This window comes from Capsicum annuum, chromosome 1 (assembly GCF_002878395.1).
Source record: "Capsicum annuum cultivar UCD-10X-F1 chromosome 1, UCD10Xv1.1, whole genome shotgun sequence".
In the NCBI taxonomy this organism is placed as follows: domain Eukaryota; kingdom Viridiplantae; phylum Streptophyta; class Magnoliopsida; order Solanales; family Solanaceae; genus Capsicum; species Capsicum annuum.
The window spans coordinates 59,134,186-59,160,238 of NC_061111.1; the positions used below are offsets into that span (position 1 = coordinate 59,134,186).

At 35.9% G+C, this 26,053-nt stretch overlaps 1 protein-coding gene across 25 annotated transcripts; it reads right to left on the reverse strand.

Annotated features, from left to right (window-relative positions):
• Positions 1 to 14,243: 14,243 nt before the first annotated feature.
• On the reverse strand, positions 14,244 to 25,580 carry LOC107875317. 25 transcript variants are annotated; one of them, XR_007044424.1, is made up of 11 exons: positions 25,315 to 25,580; positions 24,561 to 24,733; positions 24,308 to 24,457; positions 23,632 to 23,713; positions 23,397 to 23,529; positions 22,899 to 23,058; positions 22,089 to 22,224; positions 19,204 to 19,270; positions 14,936 to 15,060; positions 14,768 to 14,853; positions 14,244 to 14,678 (listed from the first exon to the last, which is right to left on the reverse strand). XR_007044424.1 is itself a non-coding variant. In XM_047395873.1 (9 exons), exons 5-9 carry the CDS (start codon positions 23,462 to 23,464, stop codon positions 14,861 to 14,863), a joined length of 576 nt encoding a protein of 191 aa, XP_047251829.1. In that variant the 5' UTR covers positions 23,465 to 23,525; positions 23,632 to 23,713; positions 24,308 to 24,457; positions 24,561 to 24,733; positions 25,315 to 25,580; the 3' UTR covers positions 14,244 to 14,860. The 25 variants fall into 25 exon arrangements, 6 of the variants coding, with proteins under 6 accessions (XP_047251829.1, XP_047251789.1, XP_047251824.1 ...); XR_007044391.1 differs by adding an exon at positions 22,374 to 22,614 and having other exon boundaries at positions 14,244 to 14,853; XR_007044383.1 differs by adding an exon at positions 22,374 to 22,614 and having other exon boundaries at positions 14,244 to 15,060; positions 23,397 to 23,525.
• Positions 25,581 to 26,053: the final 473 nt, after the last annotated feature.

A 26,053-nucleotide genomic window follows, 5' to 3' on the forward strand; every position in this document is an offset into this window, starting at 1 on the left:
AATGTTGGACTCCATGTGGCTCACATGGTGTAGTTATGTCGGTTATAAGAAACTCCCACGTCCATAATGATCTAAGTACCATGAGTTACCGAGTCACTCTAAGTCATGAGTCAAAGATTTTGAGTTGAGTTAAATGATTTATGAGATTTATGAAGCATATGTTATTACTGATGACTTACGAAAATGATGTTTTAGATAATTCAAGCGAAGAGAGTTATTATTGTCAACATGCATGATTTTCTTACACATTTATGATATTATTTAAAATGTTGCATCCACCCCCATATACTCAGTACATTCCCAAGTACTGACTCTCATACTCTTTTGTATTCTATATTTCCTCATGATATAGGTGCAGGTAGCAGCGATAGTGATCTTTAAGTACCTTCATCTATATTTTTGCGGTTGGTGAGTCCTCATGGTTCGAGGACCTGTGTCTCTAATTTTGTCTTATTAATAGATGGTTGTTTACTTTCAGTTCAGTACAAGTCAGTTGGGGATCTATCCCAGTGACTCCTCAGTCCTATGTAGTAAAGGTTTTGTTAGACTAGTGCACCAGCGTGTACAGAGATTTCAGTATTTTGTTTGTACAAGGTAGTATTACTTCATATTTTAGTATGTTCATGACATGGTTATTCCTCTTTATCTTAGCATAATTTGCGCTATAATGAGTTCTGAAAGTGATGATAGGCTTAGAGGATTAGCTTGAGGCCATGTGTGACCTTGAGAACTATGTGACGTCTCGGGATAGGTTCTTGGGGCGTTACAGGTCCTATGTGATATTAATACCCTTGAATATATATAAATAATTATATTGTGTTGTTAAGACACTTAATATAGTACCATTGGTATATTATAATTATATTCATGTTTTATTTGGCATATGAGAAATGTGGAAATTCGTGGATAAAACTGAAATAATGAGTGGATATTGGCTCACATGGTTGTGGAAATATATCATTGTGGTTGGTTTTGAAAATACTCATTGTGATTGGTTGTGAGCATTACATCCTCAGATCATACTCATTCATGAAATATTGGTACCACTGTGGCAACATCTAAGAAACACTAGCAACACCTTTTTAAAACCCTCCCCGAGAAATATGTCGGGGAGGAGATATTATAACATCTTATAAAATCCTTTCTGAGGGATGTGTCAAAAATGAGATATGAGATATGTGAATTGTATACAGGTTAATGAACCCCCCATGGGTCCTACGTCGGGAAGCTTTAGCTCTGTCGGTGTATACGGGGATTGGGCGATAATATCAGAGGTTGTGCGACGACCTCGTGCATCATCATCATCATATACATTACACTTACTTTATTGTCTTATGTTGTGTTGTATTAGCATATTGACTTGTCATCTATTTATTTATCGTATCTTCTCTTACTTGTATTTAATGATCTTGTAGATGCATGTTCCCCCTTGTTCTTCTTATAAGTGATATAATACGTACTTTTGTTCTATCATGGTGTGATGCTGCAATATATGTGAGATATATTAGAACTGTTAGTGCAATCGGTGTGAGCTACTATTGTGGGATATTTTCTGATTACAGGTGACGTGCCCTTAGTGTATTTTGTATGATTTATTTACTACTTTTCTTTGTCATCCTATGATACTTACTGAGTACAAGTGGACCGTACTCATGCCTACTACACCCTTTCGATGCAGGTCCTAGCTCGAGTGCACCTCAGCTTGATTGACTCAGGCAATTGTTGGAGCTTCCAAGGTAGCGGTTGGACATTCATGTATCTGAAGTTCATTTGTATGTTTCTATAGTAGTTATGTCCTTATTAGTATTGGGAGACAGTTATTATTCCTTTGTGGTTTTTTTTCAATGTATTTGACTTTTGGATTGTATTAATAGTTCTTACACAATTGACACCTGGTTTTGGCTATGATTGGTATTTTGGAAAAGTTCTTTCCGCATTGTTATATTACTTATATGGTTCGGCTTTATTCCAGAAGCCTTACGTTGGGATATTTTTGTCTTTTCCTCTTTCCGTATCAGTTTAGATGATAGGCTTACTTGTCAAGGTACGCCGCAACAAGTGCCATCATGACCCTCGTTTTTTAGTCGTGATAAATTGGTATCAAAGCAGCCAGGTTTTATTGTTATCAATGGTATAAGAACGAGATTTCTAATAAAGTCTCATAGATCGATACGTAGACGTTCGTACCTATCTTCGAGAGGCTATAGGATGTATTTAGGAAACCTCTCTCATTTTATTCCTTATCAGGCAAATTATTTCATATTTTGTGTTCTGAGTTGTGTTTCACTCTTTCTGTGTGGGTGATGTTGCTTATACTACATATCAGTTGAGATATGCAAAGAGAGATTGGTGGAGGTCGTTTGTCAGTTGTAGACCCCATTATTCTCCTGACATGACTTAGAATCAGTTCGTCAAGGCTTTTCTAGAGAGATTTATGCCTTTCAGTTTGAGAAGATCATATGTGAGACGTGTTTGATCATTTGGAGCAGGGCTCAATGATAGTTTTAAGTATAAGGCATGCTTCCATACCCTGTCTAGATATTCCTTTGATGGCATTTCCATCGAGTCTGAGAAGGTTCGAAAGTTTATGAAGGGTTTGGATATTTCTCTTTAGTTGGCTATATATCAGATGGTTGTGATTAGAGCATCTCTTTAGAGTATTGTGGATCATGCTAAGATGATAGAGGGTATTATTAGTGCATCTCAGGGAGGCGCCAAAAGGGTGCATCATTTTGGTGAGTTCAGGAGTCAGACCTATCAAGGTAGAGATTTTAGAGGTTCTCGTGGATACCATGGTAGGCTAGTGCAGGTGACTTTATAGAGTTAAGGTGGTGGATCTTCTAGTTCATCAGTTCAAGGTAGCCGTTCGGGCTCAGTTATATTTTTTCTTATTGAGACTGGTCGTAGAGGTTGCTATGTGTGTGATATGATTGGCCATGTGTCCAAGGACAGTTCTCGTTGTGTATTTAGATCTACTCTTATTTCAACTGTGAGAGGTAGGAGTTCTACTAACAGTGCAAGAGGTAGAGATGGTAAAGCCCGTGTTAGTGATCGTGGGGCTACTCAGCCAGTTGATAACTGTGGATAGTGTTATGTTATACCAGCCAGACCAGAGGCAGAGGCTTCTAATTTTGTGATTACATGTACCTTCCTCATTTGTTTCAGACCTGCATCTGTATTATTTGATCTCGGAATGACTTTCTCCTATGTGTCTACATATTTTTCTTGGGGTTTTGATTCTGTTAGTAAGCCTCTTACCATGCCTATTAATGTATCTACCTCGGTAGGTGATTCTTTATTGGTGGATCAGGCGTACTGATCTTATGTTTGCTGGATGTGAGATTTTGGTAGATTTGCTTGTATTAGATATGGTCGATTTTGATGTTATTTTGGGCATAGATTAGTTGGATCCTTATCTTGCTGTCTTAGATTATTTTATCCAAGACTATGACTTTAGCTTCGACGGGTGTGCTAAGGATAGCTTAGAAGGGTACACTTTATTTGGGTCCTAAGAGGGTCATATTACTTAGCCCATATTCGTGACACCAGTGTTGTTTCGCCTCCTTCCTTGGCTTCTGTCTATACTGTCCATGAGTTTATGGATGTGTTCCCTACGGACTTGTTTGGTATGCCTCCAAATTGAGATATTGATTTTAGTATTGATGTTGAGCAGGGCACCAAGCCCATTTCGATTCCTCCTTATAGGATGGCTCCAGTAGAGTTAAAGGAATTGAAGGATCCGTTGTAGGAGTTGTTAGATAAGGGATTTATTCGACCTAGTGTTTCACCTTAGGGTGCGCCCGTCTTGTTTATGAAGACAAAGGATGGGTCTATGCGGATGTGTATTGATTATCAACAGTTGAATAAGGCGATGGTTAAGAACAAGTATACTCTTTCTCGCATCAATGATTTGTTTGATCAGCTTTAGGGTGCTATGGTATTTTCAAAGATTGATTTGAGCTTCGGTTATCACCAGTTAAGGATTAGAGCTGCGGATACTCTGAAAACTACTTTTCGAACTCGATATGATCATTATGAGTTTTCGGTCATGTCCTTCGGGTTGACTAATACCCCTGCCGCATTCATGAAGTTGATGAACTGGGTATTTCAACCATATCTTGACTCCTTTATTATCATATTTATAGATGATATCTTGGTGTATTTCAAGAGTGAGGCTGAGCAGGAGGAGCATTTGTGGATTGTGCTTTAGAGATTGAGGGATAAAAAGTTATATACTAAGTTCTCTAAGTGCGAGTTTTGGTTGGAGTCTGTTTCTTTCTTGGATCATGTGGTGACTAAGAAAGGTATTATAGTTGATCCAACCAAGGTTGCAGCGATTCGTGATTGGGCTAGACCTACTTCGCCCATAGAGATTTAGAGTTTTGTTAGATTGGCAGGTTATTATTGGCGTTTTGTTGAGGGTTTTTCATCCATTGCAGCTCTGTTGACCCAGAAGAAAAATTTTTTCAGTGGTCCAATGCTTGTTAGGCGAACTTTCAAAAGCTCAAGGATTTGTTGACTTCATCTCCTATCTTGACTTTTCCTAAGGACGACATAGGTTTTACCATCTTTTGTGATGCTTCACGTGTTGGGTTAGGTGTTGTGTTGATGTGGAAGGGCAAGGTAATTGCTTATGCTCCTCGTCAGTTGAAGCCTTATGAGAGGAATTATCCTACCCATGATTTTGAGTTGTGCGCAGTTGTGTTTGCCTTGAAGTTGTGGAGGTACTACTTGTGAGATCTTCTCAGATCATCGTAGCCTTCAGTACTCTTCACCCAGTGATATCTTAATATGAGGCAGCACCGTTGGCTTGAGTTTCTTAAGGATTATGACTTAACTATTCTTTATCATTCAGGCAAGACTAATGTGGTTGCGGATGCCTTGAGTCGGAAGTCGACTAGCATGGGTAGTTTGGCGTATCTTTTGACCCAGGAGAGGCTTTTGGACTTAGAGATTCAGTTTTTATCTAACCAAATGGTTAGGCTTGATATTTCGACACTGGGGTGTGTTTTGGCATTTGTAGAAGCTAGATCTTTATTGATGAAGCGGATTCAAGCTCACCAGTTTGACGATGTTGGATTGAGGTTAATTCGCGATAAGATGTTGAGTGGGGAGGCTAAGGAAGCCTCACTTGATTCAGATGGAGTTTTGAGGATTGGGGGCTGAGTTTGTGTGCCGAGAGTGGTGATTAGATTAGGTTGATCTTGGAAGAGGCCCATTATTCCAGTATTCTATCCATTCAGGTGTGACTAAGACGTATCATGATTTAATACATCACTACTGGTAGGGTGGTATGATGCGAGATATAGCGGATTTTATAGCTCGTTACCTTTATTTCCGCAGGTGAAGCCCGAGCATATGAGACCTGGTGGATTGCTTCAGAGGTTGCCCATTCCCAAGTGGAAATAGGAATGGATCACTATGGACTTTGTGACTAGTTTACCTCATACATCTCATAGTTCTGATAGTGTTTGGGTCATGGTGGATCGATTGACCAAGTCAGCCCATATTTTCCTTCATAAGATTATGCGTCTGTATGGTGCGTCGGTGTCCATTATTTTAGATTGAGGTTTTGTGTTCACATCTCACTTTTGGAAGACTTTTCAGGATGAATTGGGTACTCAGGTTGATCTTAGCATAGCATTTCACCCCCAGACTGATGGCCAGTCAGAGCGGACTATCCAGGTTTTGGAGGATATGTTTCGCACATGCGCGATGGATTTCAGTGGTCAGTGGGAGTAGCATTTGACTTTAGCAGAGTTTGCATATAATAATAGTTACCATTCCAGTATTGATATGACTCTTTTTAAGGTATTGTATGGTATACGTTGTCGCTCCCTAGTAGGTTAGTTCGATGTTTCAGAGGTGATACCTTGAGGTGCGGACTTGCTTTATGAGTCTTTAGATAGAGTCTGAGTCATTCAGGATAGACTTAGATCAGCTCAGAGTAGGAAGAAGTGTCACACTGATCGTAGACTTCGTGCCTTAAGATTTGGTGTTGGTGATTGTGTTTTTCTGTGAGTTTCACCCATAAAGGGTGTGATAAAGTTTGGGAAGAGGGGCAAGCTTAGCCCCAGGTTTATTGGTCCATTTGAGAATCTTTGAACTGTTGGTGATGTGGCTTATGAGTTGGCTTCTCCCCTTGATATATCAGTTGTTCATCCAGTTTTTCATGTTTCTATACTTTGTCATTATATTTCAGGTGAGTCGCATGTCATTCATTGGGATTCGGTTCAGATAAATGAGCGGTTGTCCGTTGTTGAGGAGCCGGATTCCATTTTGGCTAGGGATGTTAGGCGGTTGCGCTCTAGAGTGATCCCTATAGTTAAGGTCCAGTGGCGACATCGACCTGTAAATGAAGCTACTTGGGAGGTCGAATCTGATATGCGTAGTTTTTATCCTCAGCTCTTCATTGATTCAGGTATTTCCTTGCCTTAGTTCGGGACGAACTAGATTTTTAGTGGTGGATGATATAACGACCTTAAAATTTGATGAAATATGTGAAATTTGTAATCTTGTGTGATTTGACTGTTTTACCGCTCTCCGCAGTTGCATTATGATATTTCTAGGGTGTGGGAGTGATTGACATGATTTTCGATGCATTATGGTATCATTTATGCAATATTGTTGTTTTTTATGGCTTCGAGAGCCTTATTTTAGATTAATGTGGATATCTTTTGATCCGTGCGAAAGATGTTGAACAGACTGCTCCAGCAGCTCCAGAATATTGATTTTAGGCTAGGTAGAACTTTGGTTCAGGTCCCGGTGCACCCGAGATCATTTTGACCTATTGGTCAGAAAGTTGAAAAATTGAAAATATGAGTGTGGGACCCACATTTGGTTGAAACGATCTCGGATGGAAAATCTGATTTTGTCAACAGATCCGTAATGTCGATTTTAGGGTGTTAGCATGTTTGTTATGATTTTACGGCTTTTAAATCTCATTTTGATCCTCGATTTGGAAAATTGTGATTTAGGGTTTTGGGAGTCAACTTTGTGAAAATGATGTTTTTAGAAAAAATTGACTTCGCCAACGCGTCCGGAACGTCGAATTTAATATGGTTGCATAGTTTGTTTATGTGTTTCGACCTCCGAACGAATTCTGGGCACCCCGTCGAAGTCCGGATCTGACTTGAAAAATGAAAATCTGGTGCAAATAGCAGATTTTTCCTTTAAAAAACAGTTTTTCACTAATTTTGGTCATTTTGCTCATTTTTCATCTTGGCTCTTGGAAGTTAAACCATAAAATAGTGTGGGAGCTTAAAAGTAAAGTTTGTGAGAGCTTGGAAAGCTAGATTAACACTTTTTTATTGATTTTATTACAAATTAAAGGTAAGAATTCACTCTTTTCTTAGTAATTTTTTGATTGATTTCTCAAAACCCTAAAAATCTTAGGGCGTGATTTTAAACCTCAATTTCACTCTTTTTCACTTGAATAATGTTTTCTTGAATAATGTTTTTATCTTATACATACTAGTTTCATCAATTTAACTTTCAAAAGAACTTTGATTCTTGATTTTAATCCGGATTTTAAAAATTTTATTAGGTAAAGCTCAAAAATACTTTTTCCTTCGATTTGAACCCCGTTTTTGACTCGATTTAACTTGGATTTGCAGCTGTAGGTTTCTAAAAATATGGGGAATATGTTTTTGAAGTAAAGTTTTGATTTTGCCCTTCTTTTTCGGAAATCCATTTTGGGGGTCCGTTTTGATCCCAAACCAAAAGTAGTCAATATGGGTGTTGTTGATTTTGTTTTGATGCGTAGATTTTATATTTGATGTTTTTCGTGAAGTTCGGGATTGTTTGTGAAAAATAAGGTCACGAGTTCAAGTGTAACGAACCGTTTTCGACTTTCGGGGTAGGTTATGGCTTAACTCTTTCAGATTGGGTTGGGTAGTAAATGATGATACAAAATGCATGTTAAGGGTAGGAATAATCATGCAAAATGGTTATTTATGTGTTATACCCATGTGGGGGCCTATATGTGATGTAATTGTTGAAATTGAGTTATTACGTGATATGTGTGACTGCATGGGGTCCTATGTGATATTAATAGTCTTGAATACATATGAATAATTGTATTGAGTTATTAATACACTTAATATGGTACCATTGGTGTATTATGATTATATTCATACTTTATTTGGCATATGAGACATGTGGAAATTAGTGGATGAAACTGAAATAATGAGTAGATATTGGCTCACATCGTTGTAAAAATATATCATTGAGGTTGATTGTGAAAATACTCATTATAATTGGTTGTGAGAATTACATCCTCATATCATACTCATTCATGAAACATTGATACTACTGTGGCAACATCTAAGAAACGCTAGCAACACCTTTTTAAAATCCTCCCGAGGAATATGCTGGGGAGGAGATATTGTAACACCTTATAAAACCCTTTCTTAGAGATGTGCCGAAAATGAGATATGAGATATGTGGATTGTATACGGGTTGATGAACCCTCCATGGGTCCTATATCGGGAAGCTTTAGCTCCGTAGGTGCATACGAGGATTGTGCGATGATACCGGAGATTGTGCGACGACTTCGTGCATCATCATCATCATCATTATATACATTGCACTTACTTTATTATTTTATGTTGTGTTAATTGGCATATTGACTTGTCATCTATGTATTTGTCGTATCTTCTCTTACTTGTATTTGATGATCTTGTAGATGCATGTTCCCCCTTGTTCTTCTTATATGTGATATAATATGTGAGATATATTAGAACTGTTAGTGCAAGCGGTGTGGGCTACCGTTGTGGGATATTTTTTGATTGTAGGTGATGTGTTCTTAGTGCATATTTTGTATGCTTTATTTACTACTTTGCTTGGTCGGCCTATGATACCTACTGAGTACAAGTGGACCGTACTCATGCCTACTGCGGCCTTTCGGTGCAGGTCCTAGCTCGAGTGCGCCTCAACTTGATTGACTCGGGCAATTGTTGGAGCTTCCAAGGTAGCGATTGGACATTCATACGTCCGAAGTTCACCTTTATCTTTCTATAGTAGTTATGTCTTTATTAGTATTCGGAGACAGTTATTATTCCTTTGTAGTTATTTTTCCGATGTATTTGACTCTTGAATTGTATTAGTAGTTCTTACACTATTGACACCTAGTTTTGGGCATGATTGGTAGTTTGGATAAGTTCTTTCCGCATTGTTATGATTATTTATATGGTTCAGCTTCGTTCTAGAAGCCTTACCTTGGGATATTTCTGTCTTTTCCTCTTTCCGTATAAGTTTGGGTGATAGGCTTACTTGTCAAGGTACGCCACGACAAGTGTCATCATGACACTCGTTTTTGGGTCGTGACACTCTCTTCTTAATCTCACAATATAATACCGCATTTACTTTTGCTTCTGTATCTTACATCGCCCTTCACCACGTAATTCATGCATGAGGCTACTTCAAGTTAATTAGTAAAAAAAAAATCAAACTTAAATATAAAGCACGACTAAATTTGATGGAATGAAATGAAAAGCAGGAGAAAGATAAATAATATGACAAGGATGCATCTTAGAAAGAGAAAACGAAAGAAAATTAAATATAGAAAAGAAAGGGACTTTAAGAAACAAGAAATAAAGAATGTTAATGAGCATGAGAGAAATGAAACTTACAAAAGAGAAAACTGGGAAAAATAACATTAGGCAAAAAGGAAAACTTCTAGAAATAGAAATAAATATTTAGTAGTAATAAATGAGTATATTTAATTTTCTGCATAATCTATCACACCAATAAATAAGACATAAATTTATAAATATTTAAATTAAAGTGTGAAGTATTAAACAAAAGAAAAAAAATGGTGGAAGCAACTAAAAGAAGAAAATAATAAAAATAAAATATTATTTTATTATATAATAAATGAGGTAATTTTCAAAGGTATTATCTTAGATAAATCTATTAAGCATAAAATTTTTATTTGACGAACATTTAAATTTGTCATCAGAACAAAACGTTTCTTGTATATCAAGTGTTTTACGTTCTTTCGTTATACATTTTATATTACTTCTTTTTCTTAAAAGATTCTCATATATCACTTTTCGAAATTGCAATAACCTCATTTACGAAATGAGGTTAATCTTTTTATATGTAAATATTCTAAAATGGTTAATCAAATATAATTTGAATAAAAATTTAGATAATACTATATGTCATATATGAAACTAAAATTTTTATAATTTCACAAGTACGTTATAATAAAAAGACAATTATCTATAAAATCAATTATTAATACATTTTTCATGACCGGACGAAGCGCGGCACGATTTCCTAGTTGTAGATTAAGCAAGAAAGTCAAGATAAAATAGAACGGCAACAACATAGGGAACTATTAGATTAATTAATTAAATATTGGAGTTAATACAAATAATTTGAAATGCATCACAAATAAGAGAAAAGGTGAGAATTGGGCCCCTTTCTTTTAGCCCAGAAGCTACTGTCCAGACTTTGGACTTGGTTTTTCATGGACTTGATCCATTTTCATTCTTGTATATCAATAGCTCTTTTTGCTGTGTTTTTCTGTATACCACCGTGTATACTCTGTATATCAGCGTAGAAATCAACATATTTTCTTCCACTCCTCCTATATACAATATAATGGTGTATATCAGCTGTTTCCTAGTTCATATCAGCTGTATTTCAGTGTATACCAGCTTGTATACTAGTGTTGACTTGTGTATATCAGTCCTATTTTGGACTTTTAATGAAACTTGACTTGATGGAGGTTGGCTTTGACCCAATGAAATGCGATAGACGGGAGTCCGATGGACTTGATGGGGGAGTTCCTGCATAAAAGGGATAGGAAAGGCTTTGGAAAAAATATTTATCAACTTAATCACGTACACATTATAATCTTTATATTAATCGAACCTATGCCTTTGTGTTGGTTATATTTTTATTTTGTTATATGTTTTGAGTCGTTATTTTAAAACTGCAAAACCGACAGTTCAAGATGTATATATTTAATTAATTTTATTTTTAAATAAGTTTTAAAATAACTATGAAAAATATTGTATAGAAAAAAATTAGCAGATCTTAAAGTTAGGTATTATTGTGATATTTTAAAATTTTCTTTTAAAAGATGAGCAGATCTAAACTTGGTTTCACTGAAATATGTTTTTTTGTAAAAAAAAAAAAAAAATAATTTAAAATTAGCTAAGAATAAATTTAGTTAAAAAGTCTCAGATGAAGAAGGAAAAGTAGCAGCATATATTAATCTAAAGCAAGATGAACGCAAAAAACTTAACCAATTACTGCGAATGTTTTGAGAAACAAGACTCATCATTATTAGCATTTTATAGTTTCAAAAGTCAATTACATTATATTGATAAATTTTTTATTAAAATACATGCTGAAATTAAATAAAAAAATTTCATTCTACCAAAAAAGTCTACTTATCAAAAAAAAATATAAAAATTATCCTTGTTGAAGGAATAATAAATATTCGGGAAAAAAAATGTATGAGAATGTACAGAAGCTTACATACATACAGATATGTGAAAATTGGGAACTGTTGATAAAAGAAGAGTTTATTTTTTTTTTTGATTAATATGAAGAGACTTTTGACTTTTTATTTGATGAGTCATCTATTTTCTAGTCTTGTCTAGAGAAGAAATATCATATCAATTCTAAAAGCTGGTCAATAATTTTGTGGTGGAAACAATAGACACCTTGATAGATATTTGTGTGGTAGAATAGTAATTATTATTTTTTAATTTAATTCTAAAATCATCATCTTGAAATGCCTTTTAATGTCCATGTGGTGGAAACAATAGCCACATGGATATAGATATTTATATGGTAGAGCAATAATTATTTCGTCCTCTATTTTATGTATCGTCATTTATTCAGACATGAAATATATGAAAAAAATAATGAATTAATAAGATTTACAAAATTCTTCCTGATAAACATTGACTTTTTTTCTTCATATATTTATTTTCTTATATTTAAACTTTCTAAGTGAAATTCTTACTCTGTCAAAATTTTTAATATTTCATATTTTTAATATTTTAATTTTTTGCACAAAAAATACTACCACGCATGAACTTGATGGGTTAAATTTTAAAGTTGTTAACCTATTTAAAGATTTTTTTTCATTATCAAATTTTTTTATTATATTATTATATATAGTGTCATTAATTTTGTGGTGGAAACAATAGTCACCATGTGTGATAGAGTAGTAATTAATATATTTTAATTTCATTCTAGAATCATCATCTTGAAATGTTTTTTAATGTCCATATGGTGGAAACAATAGCCACATGGATATAGATATATATTTTTCTCCAATTATTACAATAATAATATATATTAAATATATATGAAATACAAAAAATATCCTTAATTATTAAAATAGTTTGAAAAAAATAAAAAAAATACTAATGAATTAATAAGATTCCTTTTAAAGGTATTTTAATATTTATTTTTTAATTATATTTTCTTATTAAGTGGGACACAATAAAAATATAATAGACGTATCAATAGATATTCTTGGAAAGATGTTTTTTTATGAATAGATATTCACATCTGTTAGAAAAGTAGAAGCATGGAAAGATATTTTCTACCATTATTATAATACAATAAAAAAGAAATAAGATACAAAAATATCCTTAATTATAAAAATAGGTGTGAAATTCTAAATCTACCCTTGGTCGTCCTCAACTCTCCTTTCTATATAGTAGAAACTAGATAAGTATGCCCGCCCAACATATATATGTTTACTTCGAATTATGAAATTGAAGAATAAAAGTTCAAGAATTATTTTTCATGCGTTGGAAAATGGTGGATGTTTCTAGAAATATTTCCGAGAAGAGGATATTTTTGAAGTGAGTTTAATGAATGTCAAAAAGATGATTTTACCCTTGATCGTCCTTAAACTCATCTTTCTATATATATAAAAAATTGATCTTTCATTCAACATCCATGATATTCAGTTACTGCGACAACAACAACAATATACTAGTATAATCCCACAAAATAGGATCTGGGAGTATAGCGTGTACGCAAACCTTACATCTACCTCGGATGTGAGATAAAGTTGTTTCCGATCAATTCTGACTCAAGGAAAAAACGGTCTGGAATGAAATTCAGACATCAAAATAGAAAATCTTAAAAGAGCTGAACATAAAATTCGGACAATTTTTGTTTTACACACTTAGGGGTCATTTGGTTAGAAAACAAGTTATGATGAAATTAGTTATATTAGAATTAGTTATACTTGGATTAGTTGTCCTCGAATTAGTTATCATGTTATTAGTTTTTAGTGATTATTTAGTTTATGGCACTAAAAATAATATACTTTACATTTTTTCTAAGAATAAGCAGATTATTTGCAAAATACCCTTCATCTTATTTAGCTTAATTATTTTCCTTCATATTAAACCATACAAAAGAAATTAAAAGTTACTAATTTTTTTATTAACTTTAGTAGTTTCTTTTTCCTAAAAATACATGTTAAGAAATTTATGCTGATATTTCTAAAATGCGTATGAAGCTTTATATTTCATGTTAAATTACTTATTTTGTCCTAAATTCTATAAAATGTTGATAATCCCATTTTTGATTAAAAAATTCATCATAAAAAAAAAGTGAAAATAAATTACTCTCATTTTACATTATTTAGTATCACTAATATTTGAACAATTAAATTCTATTTTTTTTAAAAAAATATTTTTTCAAACATTTTTAGCTATATATAAAAAATAATTTTTTATTTAATAAGTAAGCATGTACTAAATTAAAAAGAGAATGTCAAGATACTCTAATTACTTATTCATGATAAATTTATTTGAAAAATAAAATTTTGAAGTCAGATTAATAAATATTTCTACAAAAAAGAAAGACAATAAACCCTTGGACCAATTTTAAATTTAATTATATAACTAGTTTTTATGGTGTCACTATCATTTTTCATGACTCATCACTTTTGTAATATTTAATAAGTTCAAATAATTGTTCAAATTTATCAAAATGGATAAAAATTTGTAGAGTGATTAAAATTTAAATTAAAGATAAAATTAACAAAAAAAAATTGATGTAAGGACTATCAAAATGTCAAATTCTCTCTTGTATATAGTAACTAGATGGATATGGCCTGTGCTAAGCACATGCCTAACATTTATTTATTTTTAAGTGGAAATATTTTGAGTGTTAATTTGGTGAAAAAAGATAACAGATAAAAATAGAAAAAGAACATCTATGAAAAGAACATCTATGAAAAGAACATATGCTAAAATAAATTTATATGTTGTTATGATTGATAGAAACAGAATCTAGTCTGACACTATTTTTTTCTTTTACCAGAAATTTGAATCCCATGTAATTATAAGTTACTATTTTTTTCTACACAACATGAACAAAAGAAGAGTATTCCAACTATGAAATACATTTTGGGATTCAACTCCTCTCCATTTTCCGTCTTTAAATTTCAATTTTCCTCAAGTACATGCTAGGATTGGAGACACGTCATAGTAGGATTATAAAATTTTTTTGAAAGATATATGGAAGCGTCTCCAATCCAAGCATAAACTTGGAGAAAATAGAGAGAAGCCGAATCCTACATTATGAGTTGTAGGATTCTCTACGAACACCGACAAGTGTGGCATAACTGCAGGAAAAATTTCTTTAGATAGGACCACCATGAGAGCTCTTCCCCTTGTTTCCTTATTAAGCAAGCAACAACCAATATCAGCAGTAAACATAAGCTCAAAAAGCGCAAACATCAAATTTGAAGGAAACCATCATCACTAACCAAAAAATTGTGGAAATATGAGCAAATTTTCATCTACACAATCAAGGTTGCAAACCATTTACTGTAAGTATTAAGAGAAACTGAAACTGAACATCAAACAATAAGGTCAAGCCTTTCAATACCACAATAGTTCCAACAACAACAACAACAAATCCAGTGTAATCTCACCAAGTGGGATCTGAGGAGGGTAAAATGTACGCAGTCCATACCGCTACTTTCGAAGAAGTAAAAAGGTTGTTTCCGATAGACCCCCGGCTCGATATAATGAATGGTTAACAAGGTCATAGTAATACCTGAAACAGAATGGATGGTATAACCAAAATAAGAAATGAGAGATAATAACAATAGAGCTAAGGGAGCCACGAAAATAAGAGTGATATGAAATTAAAAAACAGAAAATAAGAAATAAGAAAAGGTCACCCCCTAGTATAAGCCATACACTAGCGGCTCCTATCACTGGACACAGTCGTAGGCTTACTAACCCGGCTAATCCAGAACTCCCTAACTACTAGTTACAACCCACACACGCACTAATCTTCTACCCTAATCCACGACCTCCACACTTTTTTATCTAGGGGCATGTCCTTAGTAAGCTGTAACAGCCCCATGTCAAGTCTAATCACTTCTCTCCAGTATTTCTTCGGCCTACCTCTACTTCTCCTGAAACCATCTCACACTAGTCTCTCACACCTTCGAACTGGGGCATCCCTGCCCCTTCTCATCACATGCCCAAACCATCTCAGTCTTCCTTCCCGCATCTTGTCCTCCACCGAAGCCACTCCCACCTTCTCTCGGATAATCTCATTCCTAACTCTATCCCCTCTAGTAAGTTCATACATCTAACGCAACATTCTCATTTCCGCTACCTTCAATGAATGTGGGAGTTTTTGACTGGCCAACACTCCGCACCATACAGCATGACCGGACGGACTGCCACTCTATAGAACTTGCCTTTAAGCTTTAAGGGGACCTTCTTATCACACAGCACTCCCGAAGCGAGCCTCCACTTCATCTAACCTGCTCCAATACGTTTAGAGACATCCTCATCAATGTCAACATTCCCCTGAATCATAGATCCAAGATACTTAAAACTATCCCTCTTACAAACATCCTGGGAATCCAACCTCACCATCACTTCGTCCTCCTGCTTTGAGTCACTGAAATTGCATTCCAAATACTCCGTCTTGGACCTACTCAACCTAAACCTCTTAGATTCGAGGGTTTGTCTCCAAACCTCCAATTTTTCATCCCCCCCCCCCCCCCCCTTTTCCCCCCCCCCCCCCCCCCCCCGCGCATCTCATCAATTAGCACTACATCATATACAAATAACACACCAAGGCACCTCATCTTAAATCTTCCGCGTCAACACGTCCATCACCAGAGCAAACAAAAATGCGCTAAGAGTCAATCCCTGATGCAATCCTATCTCAACCGAAAAACGATCTGAGTCTCCCTCGCCGTCCTCACCCGAGTCTTTTCTCCATCGTACATGTCCTTAATAGCTCTAATGTAAACCGTCGGGACCCCTCTCACTTCCAAGCATCTCCATAAAACCTCCCTCTTTTGTCATGAGCCTTCTCCAGGTCGATGAACACCATGTGCAAATCCCTCTTCCTTTCCCTATATTTCTCCACCAATCTTCTCACCAGGTGGATTGCCTCTGTCGTCAAGCGAACAGGCATAAATTCAAACTGATTCTGCGAAATGGACATGACCCCCCTCAATCTCCGCTCAACCACCCTCTCCCAAAGTGTGACTCAACAACTTAATACTCCTATAGTTGTTGCAACTCTGAATGTCACCCTTGTTTTTATACAACGGAATCAATGTACTCCATCTCCAAGACTCAGGTATTTTCGCAGTATTAAAAATGCCGTTAAACAAATTAGTCAACCAGCTCAAACCAGCTCCACCTTTAAACTTCCAAAAATCCACCGAAATTTCATCAGGCCCCGTCGCCCTGCCCCTTCGCATCCTACGAATAGCCTCCCTGACCTCCTCTCAATAACCGAAATCTCAATTTTCCTCCGAGTGCTCCAGCTCCCCTAGCTCGATGCTTTTGTCCCCCTCCTTGTTCAATAAGCCATAGAAATACTCCTGCCATCTCTTCTTAATGTGGACATCCTCCACCAAAACTCTCTCATCCTCCCCCTTAATGTACTTCACCTGATCGAGGTCGCGACCCTTTCGCTCCCTGGCTTTAGCCAGCCTATACAATCTTTTTTCCCCGTCTTTCTCCTCTAACCCTGCATCCGTATACATGCTCTCGAACGCTGCTATCTTTGCAGCCATAACTGCTACCTTAGCCTCCTTCTTTGCTACTTTGTACACTTTCCTATTCATCCGTTTCTCCTCATCATCCTTACTCTCAATTAACTTGACATACGCCCCCTTCTTACTCTCCACCTTATTTTTAACTTCTTCATTCCACCACCAGTCCCCTTTATATCGACCTGCCCGACCCCTCGAAACACCCAACACTTCTCTCGCAATCTTCGTGATGCAGCTGGCAGCCCTGTCCCACATAACATCCATGTCTCCCCTGCACTCCCACCCCCATTCCCGCCACCTTCTCCCCTATCTCCAGAGCACTATCTAGCGTCAAGCCTCCACACTTAATTCTAGGTCGGACCTCCCTGACCCTTCTCTTCTTGCTCTTCTTGATTATCAAGTCCATCACCAGAAGCCAGTGCTGGGTCGAAAGATGCTCACTCTGAATGACTTTACAGTCCTTACAAAAAGCCTTATCCCCCTTCCTAAGCAGCAAAAAGTCAATTTGAGTCTTGGCTATCGCGCTTCGAAAAGTAATCAGGTGATCTTTTTTCTTCAAAAAAGTCGAGTTCACAACCACCAACCCAAAGGCCCTCGCAAACTCCAACAGAGCAGCTCCTTCCCCATTTCTAACACCGAAACCAAAACCTCCATGCACATCGTCATAGCCTCCCGATAAAACCCCAATGTGCCCATTGAAGTCCCCTGCTATGACAATCTTTTCCGAGCTAGGCACGCTTCTCACCACCTCGCCCCAAGCCTCCCAAAAACTTGCTTTCACCTCCTCATCCAAGTCCGTCTGCGACGCATAAACACTACACACATGCATTGAAAACGCCCCAATGACCAACTTAATCGTCATCAGCCTATCACTGGCCCTCCTGACCTCCACCACCTGCCCTCTAAGCTCCTCATCCACTAAGATGCCCACTCCATTCCGACACCTCTCACTCCCTGAGTATCACAGCTTGTACCCATCCATATCCCTCGCCTTAGATCCTATCCACTTAGTCTCCTGAACACACGCAATATTAATACCACAATAGTTCCATGTATTTAAAAAATGTTAAATCAAACTAAAAAGCATCTAATAGTTTGATTTACTAACTTTGAAATGCATACCGGAACCCATATCTCAATGTCAAGAAAATCTAAAAACAGAAAGCACAATAGACAAATTAGCAAAACGAAAGAGTATCATAGCAACATCAAACACAAAGTTCCTCTACAATGAAAATATGAATTATCTCGAGTCAGCTTCTCATTTAACAGTTTGTTTTCAAGATGATTGTTGGAGAAAGTACCCCAATCCATAAATTTTCGTTCAACAAGGTACTCATCCCCCATATTTCCCATCAATGAAGTACTCATCATTCCCGACTGCTTGAATGCATTGTAGTTGGAGAATCTAGAAATTCCTAATTCAACGTGTTAAATAGAATTAGGAAAAAAGAAAATTCTTTTTAAAAATGAATAAATAATACATTCACTCGTTTTATCTTTAAAGTGTGTAGAATTAACTGAGATTCCCTAATTCATGCAACATCATAACTCTCCTTGAAAAAAATATCACTTTTTCCCTTCTCTAGGAAACAAATAGACATACAAGAAATTACAAAAACAACAACAACAACAACAAAATATCTTGTGGATTCCCACAAAGTGCGGTGAAGGATGAAAAGGGTAGAGTGTACACGGATCTTACCTATACCTCCAACTGTTTATTTTCGAAAGACCCCCGCTCAAGTGAAGCAACTCAAAGGTAATAATGAAGAGAAAAGGTAATAATGAAGAGAAATGCAGATGGAATAGATTAAACAAATTATGTGTCAATTGCCAATTATATGATCATATGGCTTACCATAAGTGATGTTTAAATCTCAAAATGACATGGAACTATTTTCATGCTATACTATACATCAACAACATACCCAGTATATTCCCACCAAGTAGGGCCTGGGGAGGGTAAGTGTACATAGTCCATACCACTACCTCAGATTGAGATAGAGAGGTTGTTTTTGATAGATCTCCAACTCAAAATACAATAATCTAAACAAGGAATAATAGGACAAGATACAATAGCAATCAACCGGAGAGAAGAAAAATCAAGGTATTTTTTCTGTCCAAACAAGTAACAAACAACTAAGGATGAGTTGGAAACAGACCTGCGCGGGACAAAAAATTGGCTCTGGAATTGAATTCCTCGTGTCCACCTCCGGGTAAACCTTGAACCTACATAAATTTTCCTTCTTATCCAATAATCTGTTAGGGTATATGGATAACAACTTGTCCATGAAATCATGTCATAAGAATACATATAATTTTTTTATATGGCCAGTTCAAAGAAAGGCAGAAAAAATGTGTGGACATGTTGACCACTTAACCACAGAACCATAAGAGTTGTCTAAGAACATTATGTATGTTATAAGCAAGTGTAATCACTTTCTAGCAATTGTTTCAGGCATAAAAAATTTAGATGTAAGACCCAATTTCTGATGTAGAAGTCTGTTTTTAACATATAAGAAGCCAAAATATGGGCAAACTGGTGGTTTAAGCCTAACTCGTGAATAAGGATTGAAGCAAATTCGCTTGCCGTTGATTACTGTTTAACAAGATTCATCTAGTTGCGAGTTAGGCACATATCACCGTATGGAAAGAAACACGTCTGTAACTATATACAAGTTACTTGCCAAAGTCGCTCTGCCTATTGAAGAAACCCGATGTCTACTGGGGCAATATAAAGACAATTAATAGATTATGTCTGTACTGAGTTATGCCTGAAGAAGGATTACTTAAAGCTGGACTGAACCTTTTCATGGTGGTAAGAACCCACATAGCGCAACAATGAGATTGTATTATAGTTACCATATGTCCTAAAGAAAAGATTGAAAATGGAGATTTGTTGTTAAAATAATACTATTGCACATTTTCTTGATGTCCCTTGGTTTGGGGTTTTCCACACCATGCTACTTATTGTGTTGCAGATGGACAGTGTAAATTGAATCCTAATGCCATAGAGAACAAGGATCAATTTAGGCCATGCCAGTTTGCTGGTTTGGTGACCCAAAATTGATGAAAAAACAGATGAACACCCTTAACTCTACCTCCACGTCCATCAAATATCACGTGCAACTACTTGTTTTGTTGGTGAGAGATGCCATTGACAAAAAATGAAAACGAATTGTCTAAGGAAATTAAGGTTGAGGAATAGTTGTGGTAAGTGCAAGCTACAACAACACGAGTCTAGCAGACAACACTTACGACAAATTGGACTTCCAATTGGAAGTTACAAGCCATTCTTCAATATACCATATTCATGTACGTATAGTTTATGCAACTGAAAAGTTAAACGTGGCTTTAGAGAAAAAGATATATCAATCATTGAGTAATATAACAGTAATACAACATTTGTAGCATCTACTCCCAGCTGCTACTGACTTGATCTATGTTGCACCATCACCCATATCAATAAGAAATTTCTTTATCTGAGCAATTTAAATGTAGATCGGCTAAGTAAGATTCTATGAAGAGAACTAAGTTAATCACCAGTTATCATTTTACCCAACTTAAAGAGATTTCATGACATCTGTCAAAATTTAACATCAGAGTCTTTTCAATATCCAGTCACAACCAATGTGAGAAATACAAGAGAAAAATATTATTGAATTGTTGTAACTACATTATTACATTGAGACCTTATTTATAGACAATACATTCCAATCCTTGTCGTAATAGGACACTACATTACAATCCTTTTCCAAGTAGGATTTTATATGTTATTCCTATTCCTACTCATATTCTAACACTCCCCCTCAAGTTGGTGCATAGAAGACATATGTACCAAGCTTGTTATGGATGTAACTAATATGAGAATCGGTGAGGGACTTGGTGAAGATATCTACAAGACTGTTTTGGACATCTGGGAGACCTCAATTGAAACTGGAACAAACTGAAAAAATGATCCGAAAAGTAGTGAATATTGTCGTAAAGTCGATGTGTCGCTGGAAAATTGCCGAAAACTGGTATAAAATATACGGGGCATCTCGAAATCCAGAAACGAGTAGATCTTGAAGATGATTCAAGTCACCAGAAACTTAGCCGAAACACGCTCACACACCGGATTATTAGATTTGATGGCTAAAAGTAACTACAATCTGAGGAAAAAAAAAGTATATGGGTAGGGTCGAAATGATGACACGACCCTACTGAAAAAGAGAAATATGTGTAGGGTCGAAATGATGGCACGACCCTATTGAGAAATAGAAATTATATGAGTAGGGTCGGAATGACGGCACGATCCTACTGGAAAAGAGAAATTATATGGGCAGGGTCGGAATGATGGCACGATTCTTTTGAAAAAGATCTGAGGAGTCACCAGAAAGATGCATGGTGCTATGCAACTCAGATATGAGACAGTAGTCCGGAAATATGCACGGTGCTACGCAAATCAGATATGAGAAAATAGTCACCGAAAAGAAGTACGATGCTAAGAAAAATAGATATGAAAAAGTAGTCACCGAACAGATGCATGATGCTACGCAAAGATATGAGAAAATAGTCACTAGAAAGATGCACAGTGAGCAAGTGACCTAACTTTTGCTAACATAATCATTGACCAGACGAGCGACATATAAATTATAGCCGCCCGCCGGCAGTGAAAACTCTTTGATTCTTTACCAAGATCGTGGAAGCTTTGATACCATGTGAGAAATATAAGAGAGAAATATTATTGAATTGTTGTAACTACATTATTGCATTGAGGCCCTATTTATAAACAATACATTCCAATCCTTTTCCTAATAGGACACTACATTACAATCCTTTTCCAAGTTGGATTTTATATGTTATTCCTATTCCTACTCATATTCTAACAACCAACAATGACAACAATGTGTGAAAGACATTAGAAGTTGCGGATTTTGAAAAAAAGGCAGTAGAATCATTTCAAATATTCACAAAGCAAAATCTTTCATGACTTGGCTTCAAAAATTAACTCTAGGGACTTTTCCACCATCTAATCAGTAAAAACTTCACAAGTATGCTTATTTACCTGAACAAAACCTAAATTGAAGTTATCCAAAAGGATACGTGCTTGAACCAACTCTTTAACAAAATGTGCAGAAGGTTATCGAAATTTCCATGTCAACTCAAGGTACCATTATTCCTTAGAATTATCACTTATCGCGCTGACAAAATAAAAACAGTAAAGAAGCTTGATCAAGAAACATGTTTGATGTGTGGATCTTACGATTGAAGAAAGTTATCAACACACGTGCAACAGAGAAAAAAGCTAAACCTTTAGTATTGTACAAGAGATATATAACAGTATCCTTACCTGAATGCTTTCTTTATGGTGAGGGCATACAGAGTATACAGGTGCCTCATGACCCTTAAATGTATATTGTCTTGCAATCCGTGGTACTGTAGTGAAATAGGATTTACCAATCTATTTTGACGAATTTGATGGGTAAGCACCATATGATGCCTCCTAATAGGATATTTAGAGCATTGGCAGCCATTGGAAACAACAACAGTCTAGGATCGCATAACCATACACAATTCCAACAAACGCGGCCCTAAAATTAGAATAGTCGTAAATTTCAGTCTCCCTCTTCTTGAGCATCATAATTCAAGCTATGGATATAAACTTGTTCTTGGGACTTACATATTTCTTATATGATTCTAGTCAATGGACAAGAAAAAGATACCAAGTTATATTGTGAAATATCACGTCACAAAGCACAATGGCATCTCATGATAGAAAAGGAAAAAGGAAATAATTGACTTGTATCTAGAAATTTACTCAGACATGATTAAATACGGAAAACACCACAGTTCGAGCATAAGTTTGAACAAATACCAGGCAGTAAAGGAGTATTTCCAACCACTTTTTAATTGTAATATCCCAAATATGGAAGCAACTGCCACAACACTGCCAATTGATGCCAAAAAGTGGTAGCAGTGCACCATGGAAAAGAAGCTCTTGTGTCATTGAGATACCATACAAGCTTGAATCAGTTCTGAAATTTTGAAAATCAAGTACTCATTTAGCAGTCCAAGAAGTAACATGTGAGAAACACATCAAAAACTTCTATGCATACCTCACTAATGCCTGGAAGAAGAGATACCACTATGTAATACAAAGGTTCAAGTGAGAACCCCACAACCACGAGAAAAGATATTTGAAAAGCTTAATGTGCCAATGCAAAGGATGCAAGCTTTATTCAGAATGACACGGTATAATGTGTCTATGAGTGACTTTTTAACTCCACCTTTATAAGTATAGGACAGGAAAAAATGTTTCAAGTCATATTCGGAGAATTTTTTCTAATCTATAGAGGGTAAAATAAAATCTTACAATATAAAAAACAAAGTGATCAAGACTACGAACAGTTGCGATAACGACCAGTCCAGGGACTGATTCATTCTTCCCTGTCGGATAGCCAATTGACAAACCTACGCCCGTAAGCACATTATGAGTTCCTGACTGCCTTCAAAAAACATATGAAAGATCTATTTAGGCAGCAAATTTTCAATCAATCAGGGTGGAACTAATTCAGCAGCTACCAAGACAACAGAAACAAGAACCATACCCGCAAACTTTTAAACTTTTCGGGCTCCAGAAAACGGTGAAAGAGTCATCCAGAGTAGCAATCATCTTCTTTATTGCTGCATCTGGAGACAATGTAGCACAATTATTTAACAATATGTACATTTAAGGGACGGAAAACTACACCTGCAGCTGAGAAAAGTCATTTCAGACTTTGGACATGTTAATAGCCTCAAGGTTAATTATTGGAGTCTGTACATTTCTATCACTATATTGATAAACAGAGTTTCCTACCACAAATGGCATGGTTCCAGAAAATAGATGAGGTTGCTTAAAGTATTTCAATCATATCAGACAAAAATTCAGAACACAAGATACAAACTATTAATCCATCATGTAGGTGACCTTGACCAAAAGGTATATCCACTGGCATGGACACAATATAGCATCTTGTCTACAAAAGGGAAATACAAAACTGTGCCAGGTATTATTTTGGTAAGCTGCATCTTGTTATACATGTTTGTCTGATTAACTAATACGGTTTCCCTTGTATGTCAGATTGCACAAGTTAGTCCTCTGGCTGCTCATAATGATGACTTCTTCTTTTTAATCAGAAGATTCACCCCAGATACATAGCAATCAATTTCTTCCCTGAGTATTCTTGCAACACTTCATGTAGATAATCACCAGTATATCACATGAAAAAGGGCAGAACTTACATGTTTCCTGTCTTGTGTTCATTGGTTCATTTCGTAGTGCATCTTCTTTGTACCTAAACCAACTTTCACCATTGAAAGTTTTGTCAATATATGCACAGTCAATTGTTCTCCATGCCTCCAAGAAAAGCAGATTCTCTACAGTGAGAGCAACTACAAAATGAGAAGAAAATAGGAGATTCATTACTTATATTTGAATAATTTTGTCTTAGAAGACGGATAAGCTTGACATGATCCATCAAACGGACAGACTTACAAGAAGGTGCCTCCAGATTGGCTGAGAAAATGTTCTGTTACAGAATATTTGCTCAATGTCGCATAAAGGAGAGCAACTTCCAGAATTGTCATTGCCACTTTTTTTAGGCGCAATATAGGATGATATAGTCGAGAGTTATTACTTCTACTGTACAGAGAATTCCATGAAAGCACCTGCAGAATGTTAATAGGTTCCATGTTAATAATGTAAGATCTTTGAGGAATGTTATCAAGCTAATTAATATCTTCTTCTACTACCATTCATCTTGAGCCAAGGGTGTATGTGAAACAGCCTTCTACCTCTGAGGCAGGGGTATGGTATGCATACACCACCCCAACCCCAACCCCAACCCCCAGAATCCCACTTTGTGGAACTACACTGGGTCTTTAGCTTCTGTGCAAGTTACAATAACTCAAGTAAGACTTATTTTCCTTTACGACAACAAATAACCAACGACAAATTGCACCAAATAGACACTGAGTTTAAAGCAGATACTCAAATTAATTGGAGCACATGTATATCAGTTTGAGCTAAAAGAAATAAAAATTATAAATAATGTAAAACTTAAAATATCACAAAACTTCATCATAAGAGGTATACCCAGGAGAAACTAACCTAACCTAAATATGAGAGAAATTATATTTGTACAGAAACTGAGAAACAAACAGTAAAAATAAATCAGCTATTTTCCTAATGAAATCAAAATGAAGAGAATCAGAAGAAGATTACGGAGAAGATTAACAGAAAAGTTAACCTCAAATGTAGAGAAAACTGAGCAGATGAAGAGAAACCAAAAATATAAGAAATCTGAGTTGATGATAACAATTAGGATTAGCTTCTGGATAATCGTTTGAAGCTGGTGAATCTGATGGCTTAGCTGAAGCTGATAATCGGTAACTCTGATGGCGTAGCGGAAGCTGATGATAATCATATGAGGAGATGAATTTTGAGACCAAAATTATAAGACCAAGAAGAGTCGGTGAAAGATTGAATACCCTGGAACCTCGAGAAAAATAGTCAAAAGACCCTCCCAAGTTTTCAATAGGGATAAGTGGTCCCATAAATTTATTAAAAAAAAACTAAATCTTTTTGAACAGTTGGGTAGTTGTTGAACAATTACATTAGTTGTCTGAATAATTTTACATAGTTGTTGAACAATTTGTGGCAGTTGTCGAATAACTGCGCTTAGTTGTTGAACAACTTGCGCAGTTATTGAACAACTTTGATAGTTATTGAACAATTTCGCAAAGTTATTGAACTACTACCAAAATTGTTCTACAGCTGAAACAAGTTGTTGGGACGAAAAAACTTTAAAAAAAAAACTCAAAAAAAAATTATCCCTCTCACTTAATTTAAAAAACTTGAAGGACTCTCATTTAATTGGACTTCTTTGTCTTTTTTAATTCAAAGTCCCTGGAACTCTTTTATCGTTGAGTAAAATGACTATTTTGCTGCTGGTCGTCCCCGCACCCATCTTTCTATAGTAGAATGAT